At 44.2% G+C, this 16905-nt stretch overlaps 1 protein-coding gene across 2 annotated transcripts in view; it reads left to right on the top strand.

Moving 5' to 3' along the window:
- Positions 1 to 16905, top strand: part of MAP2K5 (mitogen-activated protein kinase kinase 5) — a 120010-nt gene that overhangs the window by 68213 nt on the left and 34892 nt on the right. The window contains exon 17 of one of the 2 annotated variants that reach the window (XM_063412157.1): positions 7074 to 7103. The exons of the other annotated variant lie outside the window; for it this stretch is intronic. Within the exon in view, the coding sequence (XP_063268227.1) occupies positions 7074 to 7103 (30 nt within the window). The remainder of the gene's footprint in view (positions 1 to 7073; positions 7104 to 16905) is intronic. 2 annotated transcript variants of the gene reach the window in all.

The raw sequence follows: 16905 nt of genomic DNA, 5'->3' as shown, positions 1-16905 counted from the left end.
AGCTAAACTTAGCCAGAGTAATATTCCAGGATGATTTATCCGCCTGCTGCACTGGGATGTAACCCTATATTAGGTGAAGATTGTGAACTAAGCTGCAATAAAGTGGAAGTTTAGGTACAGTTTGCACGGGTTGAGACCTCGATGGATCATTGTTGCTCAGCAATTGCTCCTAGGCCGCTGTGGGCAGGGAAATAAATAACCCAGTTCTGCACCCGGGGTGAGGGGGCAATTAAGGGATGACATCAGCTCTGGGTGTTTGGAATGTGTGTTTTATGTTTAAGGTTAGTTAATGGATGGAGCAGGATCTGTTATTTATGTTTTTATGGATACGTGAGGGTGGGGAGGGCCTGGCACAGAATTCCTGGAGTGTCCCAGGTCAGGTTGGACAGGGCTTGGAGGAGCTGGGATGGTGGAAGGTGTCCCCTGCCCGTGCTGGGATGGATGAGAGGATCTTACAAGGTCCCTTCCCACCAAACCATGCCAAGATCCCATCACTCTGTGTATTGTTTCCTATTCTCAGTCTAGGGTTGTTTAAAGAGTCCAAAAATGAGGGAGTATTTTGCCTTTTTCCATGATTTAACTGCTGTGCTGGCAGATGAACCTCACTCCAGCAGAGGTGGAGGGGAGCAGAAGCTGAGCTGCATTTCCACCAGCACAGCCCCGTTTATCCCACTTCTCCATTTTTATACTGAATTTAAACCAGCAAACAGCCGAGCAGGAAGCTCTCTGCTGGAACAAGGAATCAAATTAACCCTCCTGGAGCACTTGTGGAGATTTTGCTCCTGACAATTTCCCTGCCCACCTTTGTCCCTTCGGAAGAGGCGCTGCCGTTCCCGGCGTGGCCTTTGAGGATGCAGCAGTAAAAGCCTGGTAATATCCAGGATTTGTGGCCAGGCAGGAATGTGCAATTTAACCCTGATTGTCTGCAGCCTTGAGCTGGCACTGCATTCGCTGTAGTTCATATTTAAAAGAAGTCAAAGTGAAACTAATTATCTTTAATTAAGGCGAATTAAGCTTTGATTTTTAATTTTTTTTTTTTTTTACGCCGAGACGGAGCTGGAACTCATCTGCTCAAGCCAAGGAATGTCCCAAAGGTTATTAGGGCATTTTTCTGGTGGTGGTAATAACCTTCCCCCCTCCCAGCCCTGGCCACCAACAACAAATCTGTCACTTCATCCGTCTCCGCTGCCGCTCCTGCCCCTCCGCAGGGGTCGCAGATTCCACAAGTTATCAGCTAATGGCCTTATACATTAAAAATTGAAGCTTTCCTCACTCCCAGGCCTTGCAAGGCTTTGTTCTTAAGCCCCAGACACTTTGGAGTGCAGCTGCAAACTATAGGCAGAAGATTAAATTAATTTGTAACTCTTTTTTTTTTTTTTTTTCCTTTTTGTCGGGGCCCTGCATTACTAAATCCTGCACATTTAATTGAAACCCTACTTCAAGATGCTTTGTGTTTCTGTTCCTCTTTGTTGTCAGTTTAACCTCAGAAGCACTTTAACTCTGCTAAATTGCTGTTATATCCTTTTGGATTTTTTTTTTTTTTTAAAAAAAACCAACCCTCTGCGGTAAGAGGACAGCAAAATTGATATTAGGAGAAGAAAAATCTTGGAGTAGTTTTTGTAGTTTTTGAGGTATTTAATATTTATTAAGGTCCATGCCCTGCAGAGTTTCAGGTGATTTGAAGCCCATCTATCTAGGAATGTATAAATTGGTGTTGGAATGGAATTTCACCTGGGGAATTTTGTGTTATCCAGTAGTTAAGTCTGCTTTTGAAAGTTTGAGCGTGGCGCAGAGTGGCGGCTGCTTCTCCAGAAAATGAGGGTTTAACTGCAGTGCACAATCTAAATGCAAAATCCTGGGATGGAAATTTAATTGTGTAAAATGTGCACGAGGTAATTAAGAACAAATTTTAGAACATTTCAGACTATAAAGTCCTCCTTCAGCTCCATCACTGGCGATATTGCGAGCGCTTATTTTCAATTTGCAGTTATGCTGAGAAACATGGAATGTGCCTAAATTAAGAATAAAAGCATCCCGTGCTCTCCAGTGTAACTGTAAATTAAAAAACAACTTGCACAACATCGACCATAATCTAAGTGGGAAACTTTATTGCCTGAGTGTCCTAAAAATACGTTTTGAACTTCCTTCCCTCAGCCACTCTCCAAACAGGATCCAGGCGGAACTGCTGCTGTAATTTTATTCACAATATGCAGCAGGCAAGGGAAGAAGGGAGCTGGAGAAAGTGATTTGTAAGGGGTTGATTTCTGGATTTCCCTTTTCAGTTCTAAAATGGCAAATTGCATTATTTCAACCAGTGATTTGAATTTTGGGTTCATTTAGGTGTGTTTGAGAACAGGTTTTAGTTGCTTGCCAGCCCTACTTGTGGTGCTCAGCCCAGAGGTTCTTCCTGAATCAACACTTAATAATGAAATTTTGATTTTTTTAAATCAAAAGTTTTTGATAGTTTGATAAAAGTCAGTATGTATACGCACCCTGTACCTCTGTTATTTCATAATCTGGGATTATTTCTGGGTTTATCAAGTTGGGAATCTGATCCCATCCATCCATCCCCTGCCCAGCCTTGGGGAAGGCTCTTTCTCAGGACACAACCTCCCTGAGCTGCTTTAATTCCTCTCCCAAGCTACTTCTGTGGTTTGAAAAGGTAATTGTTCTAAAAACCACACACCCACAGCCCAAAAAACTCCTCCATGTCGCTGCTGCCAGGTGAAATGGAGTGAGAAAGTGTTTTCCTGGGGGAATTCTTGGTGCTTTTGAGCCCCTCTCATTTCTGTTTCCTCACCATTCTGCCACTGCAATTCACTGGGCTTTCGAAAAGGAAACTTTTTACAGTTCTTGTGTTGGAAAAAAGAGCTCAAGATCATCAAATCCAAACCTGAGGAAGGGATCCATGGGGAACTGGGAAGCAGCTCCCTGAATTTCAGGCATTCCCTCCTCAATATCCAGACATAAAACACTGATCAGTTCCCAAACCCAACTAAGTTCAATTATATTTTTCCATAAAATACCCTTAAAGAGTTGCAAGTTCTGGAATTTCATCCCTGAAATGCAGAGAAGTTTTGGTCAATGTGCTCAATTGGTAGGTTTTAGTTTTTCCATCCTGCACTGGGCTTGTTCCTCGTGTTCCTGTGACTTCCTTGAGACAAATGATAATTTGAAAATCCATTTAGTGAATCTCTCATCTGTTTGTTGTTTGGGCTTTTCTGGTTTTTTAACCGTGACACTTTTTATAAATCTAAATCTACACCCAGAGGTCACTGGTTGGCTGAACTTAAACCGTTTTACTTAGTAAATTTAATTAAGAAAATACAGTGCAACTCATAAGCAAATGAGTTTTTCCTAGTTTTAAACCAAGCCACCCTCTCGAGTGCTGATTGCCTCGCTCGACCCCTGGTGATACAGAAACAGGCAAAATTAAAAAGGACATTAAAGCTTCATTAAATCTGAAACACATTTAGTACAGTGACATATCTGCAGGCTATTTCGGGGAAGATTACAGACTCTTTGCTAAGTTTCTTAATTTATAATACCTTGACAATCTTGCAGGGAGGGGTTCTGAGCAGATGGGTCCAGCGGTGGTGCAGGGGATGCAGAAGTGGCACAGGAGCTGGCCCTGCCTGTGCTTGCAGCTCTCAGCTTCACTGAGAAATGTTTCCTTTTAACAGCCCCCAAAGAACTTGTTGCATTTTGGGGTCCTTCAGTGCTCATTTATTCACCCTGTACTGATCTCTGGCTCTTTCCCCCATTATCCTGCTGAGGCCTGCAGTGGTCAGAGGGAGTGGAAATGCTTTGTCTGGAGCCATCAGCGAGGCAGTTTTTGTTTTTCTTAAATAACACCTGCAGAACGATGCTGTGTGCATGGAATCATCATGATCTGCTTGTTCTGTCTGGAGTTTTTCAGTGTTCTTCAGTGAAAGATTCAGAGCTTAGGGAAAACTCTTGGGCATTTCTGGGTTTATTTCCAGGCTGTCACAGCAGCTCAGCTCCCCAGGATCTCAGATACCTGGGACAGGAGGGTGCTGCTCCCAGCAGAGGAGAAGGTGCTGAAGGACGTGTTTGAGTGGCCTCTGGTCCACAGCAGGAACTGAAGGGGCTTTGTTTAACCCTGTAGCTGCATTTTTCAGAGCCTGCCCTGAGAGTGACCCGGGTGACTTTCCAGAGATGGGAATGATCAGACAATTCCAAAATGGTTTGGGGTGGAAGGGACCTTCAAGATCATCTGGGCAGGGACACTTCCCACTATTCCAGGCTGCTCCAAACCCTGTCCAACCTGGCCTTGGACATTCCAGGGATCCAGGGGCAGCCACAGCTGCTCTGGGAATTCCAGCCCAGCCCCTCCTGATCCTCCCAGGGAACAGTTCCCTCCCAATATCCCATCCAAATCTTCCCTTTCCCACTCTGAAGCCATTCCCTGTGTCCTGTCCCTCCATTCCTCATCCCAAACCCCTCTCCAGCTCTCCTGGAGCCCCTTCAGGCCCTGGCAGGGGCTCTGAGCTCTCCCTGGATCCTTCCCTTCTCCAGGTGAGCATTCCCAGCTCTCCCAGCCTGGCTCCAGAGGAATTCCCGCCCTTGGAGCAGCTCCAGGGCCTGCTCTGGACAAGAGTTTTGAAGTCAATATTGTGAAAGCTTCATTTAGCAGTAGCCCCCCAAAGAAATTGTTCCATCTCTCTCACACACTGCTCTGTGCCCCACTCTGGGTTTGTGATGTCTCCCCCGAGGAGGTGACAGAAATTCTCTGTTTTGCTGAGGCTCCCGGGCCAGGGGCTGAGCTCTGCTGGGGCTGGAGAGCAGCTGGGGTGGCAGGGAGGGCCCATCTCTGCCTCCCTCCTGGGCTGCTGAGGCTCAGGGCTGCCGGGGGCTCCTTCCCCACCTCGCTGCAGCTCTGGCTGTGCCTCCTCGCTGTCCTCAGGAGAGTTTTGTGCTGCCAGCAGGCTGAAATTTCACCTCTGGGCAGCTGCAATCTGGCCAGGTCAGGTGTCCCCAGCCCCAGGGGCTCAGGTGTCAGTGCCAGGGCAGTGCCTTTGGCCAGCCCTGCTCGGGGGTTTGTCCCTTTGCGTGGGTGGCACGGTGACCCTTCAGCTCTCGCTCAGGATGGTGGGAATAAAATGAGTTTATCCAGCTGGGAAATCCATAATTTCACTGCATCCATAAGCTCTGTGCCAGCCCTTCCTCTGGAGCTGGTAACAGGAGGATTCTCAAAGGTTTGTGGGGTGTAGGGAAGTGACAGAAGGACAGACAAATGTGACACCCCCAGAAGGACACACTGGAGCTGCTCTGAATGCCTGGGTCAGCTCAGGGTGTGCCAGGGGAAGTTAAATTTGGAAATCAGGGAGAATCTCTTCATGGACAGGGTTCCAAGCACTGGCACAGCTGGTGACCTCCTGTCCTGCAGGGGTTTGACAGCTCTGTGCATGTGGCACTTGGGGACATGGTCAGTGGTGGCCTTGGAAGCGCTGGGGGTGGTTGGATTCGATGGTCTGAGAGGGCTTTTCCAAAAGATTCTGTGATTCTAACCCTGAAAACCTTGGTCCTTCACTGAGGAGCAGATAAATAACACCATGCATTTCACTGGAATCGTTTCCAGGGTCCCCTCCGAGTGGGAGAACCTGCCTAGTACAAAGAATTTCTCTTGGAATGTTTATTAGTTATGGCCAGTAGAGTATTTTTAGACAATATCCATAAAAATGCTGATTTGGGGACTACTCTGTACTGCCTGAATTGCTGTGTAAAACAGCAGGGGCAGCAAACGCCGTGGATATCCTGGAAAAGCGGGTCTGGAGGAAGATGGGGTTTCTCTGGGGGTGCTGTGGGCTCTCTCCTCATCCCACTCAGGTCTGGCACCCACAGGGACACCAAGCTCAGCTCTGTAACCCAGATTTTACCCTGAGCCAGTTCAGGGAGGATTGTGGAGCTGGGAGCTGCCTGCTCATCACAGCTAATTATCAGCAAAGGGCAGCGCCTTGGCCCCTCCTGAGGCTGAACTGGTTTCATTTCCATCCTGGGGACCTTGGGCATCAAACGGTGCCACCGAGGGAGACACAGGGGCTGGAGAAACCAGAAATCCTGAGGGGTGATGGCTGTGAGGGGCCTGTTCTAAATCAGCTCTTTGTGTTTGCAGAATCCCCTTTTTTGCCAATTTTTCGTTTCTACAGTTGTGAGAGTTGACAACTTTTCTCTCTTGAGGGAAATGTGCCTGAATTTGGACATCAAATTGTGTCATTGAGGGAGACAAAAGGGCTGGAGAAACCAGAAATCTGAGGGGAAAAATGAGGGGTAATGGCTGTGAGGGGCCCGTTCTAAATCAGCTCTTTGTGTTTGCAGAATCCCCTTTTTTGCCAATTTTTCGTTTCTACAATTGGGAGAGTTGGGAAGTTTTCTCTCTTGAGGGAAATGTGCCTGAATTTGGGCATTAAATTGTGTCATTGAGAGAGACAAAAGGGCTGGAGAAACCCGGAAATCCTGAGGTGAAAAATGAGGGGTGATGGCTGTGAGGGGCCCGTTCTAAATACAGCTCTTTGTGTTTGCAGAATCCCCTTTTTTGCCATTTTTTCATTTCCACAATCATGAGAGTTGAGAACTCTTCTCTCTTGAGGGAAATGGTCCCAAATTTGGGCATCAAGCAGTGGCACTGAGGGAGACAAAAGGGCTGGAGAAACCCAGAAATCCTGAGGGGAAAACGAGGGGTGATGGTTGTGAAGGGCCCATTCTAAATACAGCTCTTTGTGTTTTAGAATCCCATTTTTTCATTTCTACAGCTGGGAGAGTTGAGAACTTTTTTATCTTGAGGGAAATGATCCCAAATTTGGGCATCAAACGAAGGTACTGAGAGAGATAAAAGGGCTGGAGAAACCCAAAATCTTGAAGGGAAAAATGAGGGGTGATGCTTGTGAGGGGCCCATTCTAAATACAGCTCTTTGTGTTTTAGAATCCCTTTTTTTTCTTCTGCCATTTCCCCAATTCCTACCATCGTGAGAGTTGAGTACTTTTCTCTCTTGAAGGAAATGTGCCCTCCATGCAAATCTCTATAACTAGACAAATATTATTTCCTTTCCCAGCTTGCTCTTGGGAGGTTTCCATATCCTCAGGTAAGATTGTTCATTACTGCTGTTTGCCACTGTGACATTCATTCCTATGTATGAAGGTGCAGAGAGCAATTGTGAACATTTGAGCCACATACAAATAAATCTGTCCTGTTAAATTGAAAAGTGGGAGCTGCAAGGAGTCATTTAGAAGTCTCTATTGATTTTTTTTTTTTTTGCCCCCCTCTTTTTCTCTTCTCCAAACTCAATGTTTTCTTCCCATGGAGACAGTGAAAATTAGGATGATGTTAATCTTGTTCATTTTGTTGGGAGATTAAAAATTATCCAGGCTTTACAATATTTTTTTTTTGGAAGCAGGAAGGTGTATCTGCTTTTTTTCTTATAATTTAACTTTAAATTCCAATTTTCAATAATGGTACGATGGTCTAAATTCTCCTCAAAAATAGAATGTGAATTCAGTACTTCAGGGAGCTTCAGATTCTTCCTTTTAAGAGGACCTAATATTAGTATTTTATATAAATATTGGTATTTTCTAAGTTTCCACCTGAAGCTGCTGGTAAAACTCTTTCCATCTCCAGTGGCAGTGGTTGGGTGGATGCTGCGCTCTGCATCACCACAGAATATTTCACTTTTTATGCTAAAAAACCCCATGAAGCTCTGAACAAAACAAATCCAGAACTGGCTCTGACGATTACTTGAAATTCTCATCTCGAGATGGATGTTAGAATTCACAGGAACAAACTGTTCAGCAGTTCCTCCAATTATTCTTTCCGGGGAGAGAGGGGGAAAAAAAAGTGAAGTGTCCAGGGACTAAAATGAATTATTTGAATGTGGTTTTTTATGTTTTCGTGTGTTTTATGAAGACTGTTCTCTGCATCTTGGTCTCTACAGCTCACAGTGCCTGGAGGCATGTCTGATTTAAAGGTGGTGTTGGTCTGTGCTCTTTAAGCATCTATTAACTTGCTATTATTATGCAAATAACTGTTGTAATACACATACTAATTTATGCATGGTTAGATTATGCAGATGCCTCACAAACATGGTTATTGAATAATAGGCTGGGACTCATTCCCTCTCCCATTTTTAGAAGCTGTTTTAAGCAAATTCTCCTGACACTTTCACGGACTTGGGAAGGTTTTGCCTGGGTGGAAATATTCTGATTTTTCACTGGTTGGTTTTTTTGTTTTGTTTTGTTTTGTTTCCTCTGCAAAATGTTCGCTGACACCATGAAGAGAATAGGCTTGGGATATTTTATCTGGATTTTAAATGTGGTTTTGGAGGAGAGGATTGGAAGAGAAGCTCTTGTGTCCAAGCGCCCTCCATGCGTGGGGAGCTCATGAGGGTCTCTGGTGGTCGTGTTTTAGAACCTAAAACCCAAAGTGACGAGGGGACAGTTTGAAATAAATTTTATTTATTTACTTGAAATGAACCTCGTGGATGTGTCAGAGCACACGGGGAAGGAGGTTGGAATGTGGACATTCCATGTGGTTCCAGGCAAAAATGTCTCCCTGAACGGGGAGCAAAGCACGATTGCGAAGTGCAAAGATGTTTTTTGCTGTTCTAATTAAAAAGCGGATCGGGTTTGTAAAAGAATATTTGGCAAGGCAGTAGCCCATGAAATTGTATATATTTTTTAATGCAAAACAGCCGAGGAGGTGAAACTTTAAAATGTGGCTATTAAGCTTTCCAAGCAACTGCTTTGCAGAGGGGGTTTTATGTGAATTTATGTATTTTAGGCATTTTAGGCAGGAGAACCCTTAGAAACCTTCGTTGATTAGGGGGATAATTAATAAGGTTTTAAAAATCTCTTTATTTTCCTAGTAATGGCCTGATTCTGCTCATTCCTTGAGTAATTCCTCCTCACTTCATGGGGATATTCAAGGAATGAAGTTAATCCCATGTGTGGTTCCGAATTTCTCCCCAAATACCTCAAAGTTGCCTCCCTGTGAAAATGGAGAGTGTGGCCACGTGGGTGAGAGCACCTGAAATTTCCTGCAAATGGATGTTTGTCTCCAGCTGCAGCTGCACAAAATGTGATTTTTTTTTCTTTTTTCTTTATTTTTGAGACACAGACAAATGGTGTGTATAAATTCAGTTTAAATGAAGAAGATTTATAGGGGGAAATCAGCGCGGTGTGGAAATTCAGGACATCCTGCAATTTGCCAGTGAAAACTAAAGGATGATTATTTCATTTTCTGGCCTTTAGCAGAATATTTTAATGGCAGGACTTCCCCCTTCTCATTTCTCACAACTTTTATAGGTATTTATTTGATAAGGATTTATTAATCATTATTTAATCTTTACAATTAGGTCTGATTTTGAAAGCACTTAAGCACGTGAGCAACTGCTGTGTCAGTAAAGTTCCTTATGGCTGTGTTTAGAGTTAATATGTAATTATTAACTCTAATTTTATTTTTTTGCCTCAATATACAGAATATAATCTTCATACTCAGCATCTAACAGGGATCTGAGCAGGGAAATATCAAATAGTGATGCTCAGAACCGACTTTGCCGCTGCAAAAACTTGGCACAGGAAACTCTTAAGCCTAAAAATTGAGTGAAATATCTGAATTTTTGGTGCGTTTGATTGTTTTGGTGTTGGTTCTGCTGTCGTGGTCATGGAATGTGCCTTTGGAAAATATAAAAGTCCCTTTGGAAGCAGAAGGGAACGATGCTTGTAGGATTTTCCATGGGTACAAACTGAAGTATTGGAGGGCAAATTCACCCTGGATTTATTACAACTCTAATAATTAATAAGAACAGTGCATGTGCTCACAAATACTCCTGAATTAACTTATTTTCTGCATAAACATTAAAAAAAGGAAAGAAACCTCTTTTCCAAGCTGGTCCATAACCCATCCAGCTTTTTAGGGGCCTAAGGAAGGCACGCGAGGAAAATAAGTTTTAAATTTCCCTTTACAAGTTTCACCTCAATTTACATTATTTTGATTTTACACAAACAACTGGAAGGAAATCCAGACACCCCAAAAAGGCCGTGGCACCTTGAATATTGAATTAAATCTGAGGTTGGAACCCTGAAGATCCAAACAAACCTTCCAGGGAATCCCCGAGATTCAGTCTCGGAATAAAAGCACGATGAGGGCAATGATTTGTTTAATGATAATGCAATTTAGGAGAAATGAAAAGAATTGCCCACTAAATATTCTCGGCTTGTAGTCAAACTTTCTACAAAGCAGGGTGTTAAAAGGACGTGCATCCATTAGGGAAATATTCCAAAGGAGCAGGCAGCACTGGCTGCCGAGGATTTAATCAGCTGCAGGACCACCACCACTGGATTTAAGAGACTTTTACATTTCAAAAAATACTATCCCTGCCTTCTCTTAATAAATTAGATGAAAATGATCTGATTGATTTAAAAAAAAAAAAAAAAAAAAAAGAAAGAAACGGCACCAAAAAAATTCCCATCCCTCCTTCCACCCCCTCCCATCCCGTGCTCCCCCTCCCCACCCTGCTGCTCCCCCCCAAATCTGAGCAAATACTGCCCCTGGTATTGTAAAGCTTTGAATGTTTTCACACCCCATTAATTTATTACTTCTCTTGCCTCATCTTTAAATTTTTTCCCCTTTTTTTTAAATTTTTTTTTCCTCCTTTCCCTTCTCTCTTTTTTTTTTTTTGTTAAATTCCGACTCCCCGCTGCTACAGCGATTTTCATCTTGTTGTTAATTTTCCCTGCTCCATATGGAGCTCCAGACATTTCACCTGGAGGCTGTACTAGATTTTGCTGTAGCGATCGCACTTCCGGAGGCCAAAACTGTCATTTAAGGTTCCCGGTGCATCTGTCTATGCCAGGCTTTTTTTTATTTATTTTTTTTATTTTTATTTTCTGTTTTTTTTTTTTTCCCTGGCACCGGGAGAGTGTGAATAACAAATTGGATGCACCTGAGATTCGGATGATTAGTGTGTTTTGTGGAGCTGGGGCGACTTGTGAGCACATCCCTGTAGGGGTGGGGAGGGCTAAAGAGCCACCCCGGGTGAATCCCCCTTTTTTCCACACGGGGGGAAGAAAAGCAGGAAAAAAAAATAAAAATACGGGAGCATCCCGGCACCAAATATTTCATCCTGCCTTGTCATTGATTAGAAAAGAGCCTTTAATTTCATTTCACCCCATGTTGTGATTAATTTGCATTCTTTGTCAGAAGTTAATGGAGTTTTTTATGGTTCGCTCTGAAATCCTTGAAGACGTCGGAGTTGATCTGATGTTTATACAACCGCCAGCGGAATTTTTGCTGTTTGATTGATGGAGAGCTTGATGTTATTCCAAACGGCTTTTTAAGCTGTTTTTAAGAATTATTTGAATAAAATGCGAGCAAGATATTGTTATAACGGCGGAGATTATCTGTTAAAAATCTGTTTCAAATAAAGAACATGATAAGTAGGAGAAAGGAGATCAAAAAGACAGGAGGAGTGATGGACGCGGGAGATGATATTTGTTAAAATAGATCAGCCAGGGATTCAAATAACTTCCTTCAAAATGCCGTGGGAGCGAGAGACCTTCATTTAAGGCTCTTTTTTATATAGAAAGTTTATTTTTGCAGCAGGAGAAATAAAGGGAATAAAAATTAGGGAAGAATTTAGTCATAGCTGGATTTTCCCCTGGATTTTTTTTTTTTTTCTCTCAGCTCTCCCCCTTTCCTTTTCCCAGCGCTCTGAGCACAGGAGCTCAGACTGGGAGGGACAAGGCTGCCAGAGCTGGTAGTCCAAGAAAATGATGACATATTCTCAGGGAAGAGGCATCCTGAAATCCCCCAGCAAAGGAAGCAGAAGGGCAGAACAGGGAATTTTCTAGCCCAGGAAAGCGCTCGCTGTGGACCTGCCGTGGCTTTGCTTCCTAAGAAATCATAGCAGGGAAAACAAAAAAAACACCCTCGGTGGAAGCAAACAGCATTTTGCTCCTCCTGGCAGGGAAAGGTTTGTCCTTTCCCCAGATCCCAGCGTTTAAAAGCAGAACAATGCAGAACATTCCAGGCAGGATCCTCAGCTGGAGCAGCCCCGTCCTGCTGCTCCGGGGACTGGGACAAAGCCTGGGACACGGCTCCCTCCTGCAGCAGGACAGCACCGTGCCCTTCTCAGATGATTATTCTCATTTTTGGTGCTGTTATTCTTTATTTCTGAGCCCAAAGCTGAGGGCTTTCCCAGGATTTCATTTTTCTCCCTTTGGTTTTTCTCCCCTCCTGCCCTCGCTGCGCTTTCTGCGAGTGAGATTTAATCCGAGCTCCGAAAGCTCCCGTGCCAGCTTTTCCATGGAAAACATGGATTTATTTGCTGGATCTTAGTTTGCTAAATAATTGCCTGGCTTGAAATGAAGTTGCTGCTTTCTGATCCCTGCATTACCACGGTCTAAGGTTCTTTTTGTTCTCTGCAATCCATACTATTGACCAAACCCGGCCTGGTTTCATTTAAATGGAAGCAGCTTGTCAAGGGAAAAAATATTTAGTTAAAGTTGGGCTGCGAAATAACCATTTTAGTGGTGTTTTTCCCATTGGCAGGAGCATCCTTTAAGCGTTCATTTCTTTGGGGAGGATAAATTGAGGGTTGTTTACAGCGTGTTTCCTGGTAAGGAAGAAATGTTTTGTCTTCCAGATCTATCATTACATCGAACCATTTAAAAGACATTAAACACTGTTCAAATGCTAATGCCAAAATAGGGAGTGAAATTGTTGGGCAATATCTTAAATATGATAGATTTCTGCAAATCTTTTTTGCTTTTATAATATATTCCAGAAATCACTGGCAATATTTGAAGTCATCTGCTATTGTTTTAAACTCTTCCTAATTTCTTAGCATAGGTTTCACATGGATCATTCCTGATCATTTACTTCAGATGCTTTTTTTGATTTATTATTTTTTTCTCCATAGCCAGAAATAAGTTTGAACTTGAATTTGATTTGCCTGTTAGAAACTTGCTGTAAAATTTGAATTTAGTTTGTTTTTCCAGAGGTGCTTTCATGTTTGGAAAACAGAGATTTTAGAAAATTTTTCAATGGATCTGTTAGGAATCTGAAATATAAGGAGAAAAATTTTATTTATTTATCTTAATCTTCCTGATATTTTTTTAATGTAAAATTGATGTTTAAGTAAGATGGTCAAGTGTGGAAATGGAGCTAATCAGTAAAATTTTATAATAGGTTTTAATATAATGATTTAATAATAAGTTTTAATAGGATCTTAGTATGTTTTAATGGTGACTTATTGGCTTGTGATCTTGAAAGCTGATGTGTATTTTTTCATCTCTAGTCCTGAGGATTCCAGGCAGTCTGAGGGAGCAGGGCTCAGATCTGGTTTGTTCCAGGATTTCTTCTGTCTCGTGTGGAAGGAGATGGGCTTTAAGGTCCCTTCCCACCCAAACCATCCCAGCTTTCCCTGAAATGCTGAAATCCCTTCCGAGGTGTTTCTGCAGCTGTGGGGGGATCTCCTGCATGAGCTGTGAATGGGAGATGTCCCTGGAGGCCTTGGAAGGAAATTCCTGATTCCCGTGAAGGAATTGCCTGAACGGGACCTGCCTGGGACTGGAGCTCCCCTCGGGCAGAGAGGCTGCAGAGGGTGGAGGGGTGTGAGTGCTTGGGGTGGCTCAGGTGGCCCCTGGAGAACAGTGGGGAAATACTGGATTTACTGGAATTTTATCATCTGAAGACTGGTTTGAGGTGGAAGAGAACTTCAAATCATTCCACCCCCTGCCGTGGGCAGGGACATCTTACACTGTGCCAGGGTGCTCCAGCCTGGCCTGGGACATTGCAGGGACCCAGGGGCAGCCAGAGCAGCCCTCAGGACAGGCTCTGTGGGCCTGCAGGAGGAGCAGGTTCCTCCCAGGAGCTGACCTGAGACAAGCCCGCTCTCCTGTGCCTGTTCCTGGGCAGGGCTGCAGCTGTGGGAGCTCAGTTTGGAGCTTCTCAACAATTCCTGCTCCTCAGGGCCCGTGAGGCTCTTCTGGAGAAGGGCACAGCAGTCCCAGCGTTGGCTGTGCCAGAGGCTGAGGAAGGGATTGTCTCCTCCTCTGCTGGGTGCTGCTTGCTCAGCACAGTGAGGAACCTCCAGCCCCAGAGCAGGAGGGAATAGTTTGGAGCTGTAGGCAGGTGTTTCCCTCATCCCCAAAGCATCCATTCTTCTGCCAATCCCATGGAAATTTGGGGTTGATTTGGGTGCAGCACAACCCTCTGTGGGCAGTCCAGTGACACAGGAGAGGACGGTGGTGCCTCAGCACCTCAGCTTGGGTAGGAAACTCCCCTCATGAACCCAAATTTTTATTGCTCTGGGTTGCTCCCTTCAGCTGTCCCTGGAATTGTGACATCTGCAGTGATCACAGGTGACTTTGCAGCTCCTCTGAAGAAGACGTGGATTTTTTTAGATGGCTCAAAAGGTGAAGGACTTGAGCAATCAACATTTTACCTGTTTATTTCCAAAGGGATTGCAGGGGTGTCCTCAGGAGCAGGGACAACCCTGATGGAAATCCTGCTGCTCTTCGGCCCTGCTGGTGTGGAGGCTCTCAGCCCCTCAGGTCTGTTCCTCTGCTTTATTCCCGAAGGGTTTTCCTTGCTGCAGGACCTGAGGGCAGCTGGGTGCAGAATGAACATGGGTGCAGAATGAACGTGGGTGCAGGAGGAGGGGTGGCTGTGATGTCCTGGCTCTGTTTCCAGGCTGGAGACCCCGGTTCCTTTGGTCTCCCTGCATTTCTGACTGGTGGGATTCTCCTTTGGATGCTCCCACAGCTCCCTGGGAACGCCCAGGCTGAGGGATCACCTCCAGTGGTTCAGCCTGTCCCTCCTGGATATCCCACCACGGTGTTTGGGGGGTTTTGGGGGGTTTGGATTTCATTGAATCCCTCAGAGCATTCCATGATTTTCTTCTTGCTCAGGTTTGGACTTCATTGGATCCCTCAGAACATTCCATGATTTTTTTCTTGCTCAGGTCTGGATTTCATTGGATCCCTCAGAGCATTCCATGATTTTTTTCTTGCTCAGGTCTGGATTTCATTGGATCCCTCAGAGCATTCCATGATTTTTTTCTTGCTCAGGTCTGGACTTCATTGGGTCCCTCAGAATATTCCATGATTTTCTCCTTGCTCAGTTGTGCTCATTTCCCCTCTTCCATGTTGTCCAATAAGTTCTCCTGCTGTTCCTGTCTTTTGTCATTTGGGTGACGCAAAGCAAGGTCTGGGTGGGACAGAACCCAGTTCTTTATTTGGTGTCTGTTTGACCATTCTTTGTTCTCCTTACCCATTTTTTTGTGCTGCTGGGAACAAGGCCTGCAGACACAGTTTGGGGTGATGGTTGGACTTGGTGATCTTGGAGACTTTTTCCAGCTTAAATCACTCCAAGGTTTTCAACAGCAATTTGCTAAATTTGTTTTTTTTTCCTTGTCCCTACTGGTGCTGACCAAGGGATTTGTTGTCAGGCTGTTCTGGTCCTGCTCTGGTGTAGAAATGATTGCTGGGAGGAGTTGTTGTCGCCACAATCCCTCCAACAGCGTGGAGCTTTCCATGCCCACGTTGTGGAATTGTGTTTCTAAACTCTGGTAAAGAGATTTCTCTGAGAAGTGGCTGCAGTTCAATGGTGGATGAAATAATCTCTTTATATAAATTTGTTTGGAGACCTCGGGGAAAAGCAGCGTAATATAATTGTAAGAATATATTTAATATTAAGGTTGTTGTGAATTGTCTGGGTTTTTTTATTTTGAAATAATTTCCTTTTTTTTTTTTTATGTTTTGTGACAGTGATTGAAGTTTGCCATTTGCAAAATCCCCAGATGGGGATGGGGAAGGGTGTTTAGAATATCAGGAACAAATTAGGGGGGTCGTTCTCGCTGGCTTTGGTGCTTTGACTCCTTGCAGAAGTGGCAACAATTGCAATTTTGCAAGAAATTGTAAAATATATCTGAAGATCATCCTTTAATTCCACAGGAATTGTGGAATGGTGGTGAAGCCCCCATGGAAATCAGGATATTTAGATATTCCTGTACCCTTTTATATCAGGGCAGAGATAAAGCTGTTGTCAGTATGACACAATGTAAAACTCAACCCTCATTTGTACAGATGAAAAATAACTTCTATCCACTTTTAAAATCCACAGGAAAATGAATGTTGTAGTGTGAAGCCTCCCTTAAAAATCATAACTGTATGATTTGTTGGTAGATGGGTTTTTCTATTAAAAACCCCAACTATCAGGAGCTTGAAAAGCAGTATATATGTAAAGAGAAAATTTGTTAACTGCTGCGGGAAGATCTAACCCTGGGTCACCCGCAAATCTCTCAAACAAGAGCTCCAGGGCAAGTCCTAATTCCAGGGAGTAAAAGTGAAAATGAAAGCTGTGGCTGGTGGCTCCTCCAAGTTACCCGGGGTGGATTCATTTGAGTTTCTGTGATTGTGCTGGTGGCTGTGGCAGGGATGGGAGAGGTCCCCTCAGCCACCTCCCGGCCCAGGATCTCCATGGAGACACAAAAATAACCTGATGGTCTCTCAGAACCTTCCTTGCATAACCAGAGGCATTCATTAAATAGGAGATGAAGCAGGAGATAAACTTTGGCATTTTTAACCAACCTTGGGGGGGGAAAAAACCCCCACACTTTTGGAGACTGTGCTGTATGGAGGGGTTTATCCAGGTTGCACTGGTGTTCCGTGGCCTGAGAAACACTCTAATGATGGGACAGGTTTCCTGACCATTTGCCCCCTTTCTGCAAAGCATAACCTGCCACATGCAGTAGGTAAATCCACAGAAAATACAGTGCAGGTTCAAAAATACCAAATAGCAGAGCTCCTCTGCTATAATTCTGCAGGTTTGGGTTGTTGCAGTTGCTTTTGGAAAGGTTGGAAAAGCTTCTGAGCAGGGGGTGTTGG

This window comes from Prinia subflava, chromosome 15 (assembly GCF_021018805.1).
Source record: "Prinia subflava isolate CZ2003 ecotype Zambia chromosome 15, Cam_Psub_1.2, whole genome shotgun sequence".
In the NCBI taxonomy this organism is placed as follows: domain Eukaryota; kingdom Metazoa; phylum Chordata; class Aves; order Passeriformes; family Cisticolidae; genus Prinia; species Prinia subflava.
The sequence above is the reverse complement of the archived record's forward strand: the minus strand, read 5'-3'. Positions and strand labels throughout refer to the sequence as shown.